At 37.3% G+C, this 2,230-nt stretch overlaps 1 protein-coding gene across 1 annotated transcript; it reads left to right on the plus strand.

Annotated features, from left to right (window-relative positions):
• Positions 1-630: 630 nt before the first annotated feature.
• LOC111409645 (F-box protein At3g07870-like) lies at positions 631-1,996 on the plus strand. The gene has a single exon (XM_023039671.1). The coding sequence runs from the start codon at positions 660-662 to the stop codon at positions 1,812-1,814; it is 1,155 nt and encodes a 384-aa protein (XP_022895439.1). The 5' UTR covers positions 631-659; the 3' UTR covers positions 1,815-1,996.
• Positions 1,997-2,230: the final 234 nt, after the last annotated feature.

Genomic DNA, 2,230 nt, shown 5'->3' on the forward strand with positions numbered 1-2,230 from the left:
TTAATACCCAATAGTCCAAAATTAAATCCAATGGATCACTTTATCGACTATATTTGATTTAAAATAGCACCACACATTCTAATAAATGTACATATGTGGCCCCAAAGTTGGAATTTTTTCCAACAATATAATCCTTTACCCGAAAAGCATCTATTTGTAAATGTCGTTAGAAAGTTAACTGTTAGAAATCTTAGACAAAGTTCAAGTTTATTATAGTCGGGTACATTCGAAATGCACGTACTAAACTATACTCTAAAATACAAGCAACGAGATTATAACTACTTTTTGTTTCCAGTGTTATCGAGTCGAGGCACGTTTGATATTCTCATGGCTTAACTTGTTCAGACACAGCCTAATTGTAACATAGAATGACGTTTTGCTGCCTCCCAACTGAAGTGGATCAATAGTTATCGCAGCAGGTGCTGTACTTGTGGTTCAAGTAAAATACTGAGAAGACAATGAGAAACTTCAACGGTCCAGGAACACAGGGTCCTCAATAGAATAAGAAAGGTCTCAGCATGCAAAATTTGACCTAGCCAAGAATAGTATTCGATTAGAAGACGAGACTGCTGACTGCGTCCATATAAATTGCCTCTGGCAGAAGCAGAATCCCAGACCAGATAAGTTTATTAGAGGGTCAATCAAAGAAAACTGCAAAAATGGGTGATGATGGATTCTTTAATTTACCTTCAGATATTATTCTAAACATTTTCTCAAGACTTCCAGCCCCAACTATCTTAAACTGCAAGCTTGTTCGCAAGAAATGGCTTAGCCTAATCTCAACACCTGAGTTTGTTAATTTGCATCTATCCAGATCGAGTCAGGGCCTTGTTGTCTTCCAGCAGGAATCGATGAGGGCTCAAGAAGATTGTCGAATTTTAGAATTTGAAGATGATCTTGACCATAATGATCTTCACTATGTTCCAGTGATCAAATTTGAGCTATCAGAATTGCTTGGCATAGGCCGTGGTGCGACAGTGCAAGTTGGTTCCATCAATGGTTTGGTTTGCTTGCGCACTTTCTGTCATGAATACGATGCTCTATACGTATGCTATCCCATTACACGGGAGTACATTGCCATGCCGGTGCTCGACTGGCTCGTTGAATTTCCCAGCCAAGTCTTATACGGGTTTGGATTGAGCAGAATAAGTGGCCAATACAAGGTTGTAAGAATCTTCCACGAGTGTGTCCTTGATCCCACAACAGGGGCATTGTCAAGTATTCCGAAGTCCGAGTGTCATGTTTACACCCTTGGAACAGGTTCATGGAGAGGCATAGGCGGTGTCCCATTTGCATATAATTGTCGATCTGTAGGTCAATTTTTCAATGGAAATCTTCATTGGGTGATTGAAGATTTAGAGGGCTCTGAGTTGATTTCTTGTTTCGATGTTGAAAAAGAGACATTTCAGCCATTTTCCTCTCCCTTTCCTGGAGAGCGACATAGCAGAACTCTTCACAGTCTCGGTGTAGTCGCAGGTAGTCTATGCTTATGTGACAACACTTCAGATTCTGAAATTATCATTTGGGTTATGAAGGAATATGGAGTAAAGGAATCATGGTCCAAAGAATTTGTCATTAGCAAAATGCCAGATTTTGCAGGGGTTTCATATGAAATGGTTTATGTTTTAAAAGTTTTTGAAAATGGGGATATATTGATGTCTTGGGACGACTTCTACTTGTTTTTCTACAGGAATAAGAACAAAACTTTGCAACAAGTTGAAGATCCTATTTGTTCCATTCAGACAATGCTTCATGTCCCAAGTTTTGTTTCACTCAAGAATTTTGTAGCAAAAGAGGATGTAAGGATGTTTTGAGTTCTTACATAACCTAATATCTTTTAAATTCTACCTTTAACTATTTCTATCTCGATTAAATTATATCAACTTGGAGGTACATGCACTTGTAATTCCAATTTTCATTTAGATTTAGAAATGAATCAATCCTCAGATATATTGATGTCATGCAAATCGCTCTTAGAGAATTGAGCTTAGAAATTCCAGAATCCCATCATAGATATCTTGTTGTTGAGAAGTAGTTTGCAATATTCAGTTTATCATATGCTAAAAAATGTGGTTTTTCTCTGAAATTTGAGAATGCCATTATGATCACAGTATCATCTCTATATCTATCCTATGAATTATATAATACTCGTAAGGATTTTTTAAGAAAAATGGATATACGAGATTATTTTACATCAGCACGAGGCACAGATTAAGGCAGTTAATTTGGT

Source organism: Olea europaea, chromosome 14 (genome assembly GCF_002742605.1).
Source record: "Olea europaea var. sylvestris chromosome 14, O_europaea_v1, whole genome shotgun sequence".
In the NCBI taxonomy this organism is placed as follows: domain Eukaryota; kingdom Viridiplantae; phylum Streptophyta; class Magnoliopsida; order Lamiales; family Oleaceae; genus Olea; species Olea europaea.

Bases quoted from the DNA above. Each gene is read 5' to 3' on its own strand.
- LOC111409645 (XM_023039671.1), top strand. From the start codon at position 660: ATGGGTGATGATGGATTCTTTAATTTACCTTCAGATATTATTCTAAAC.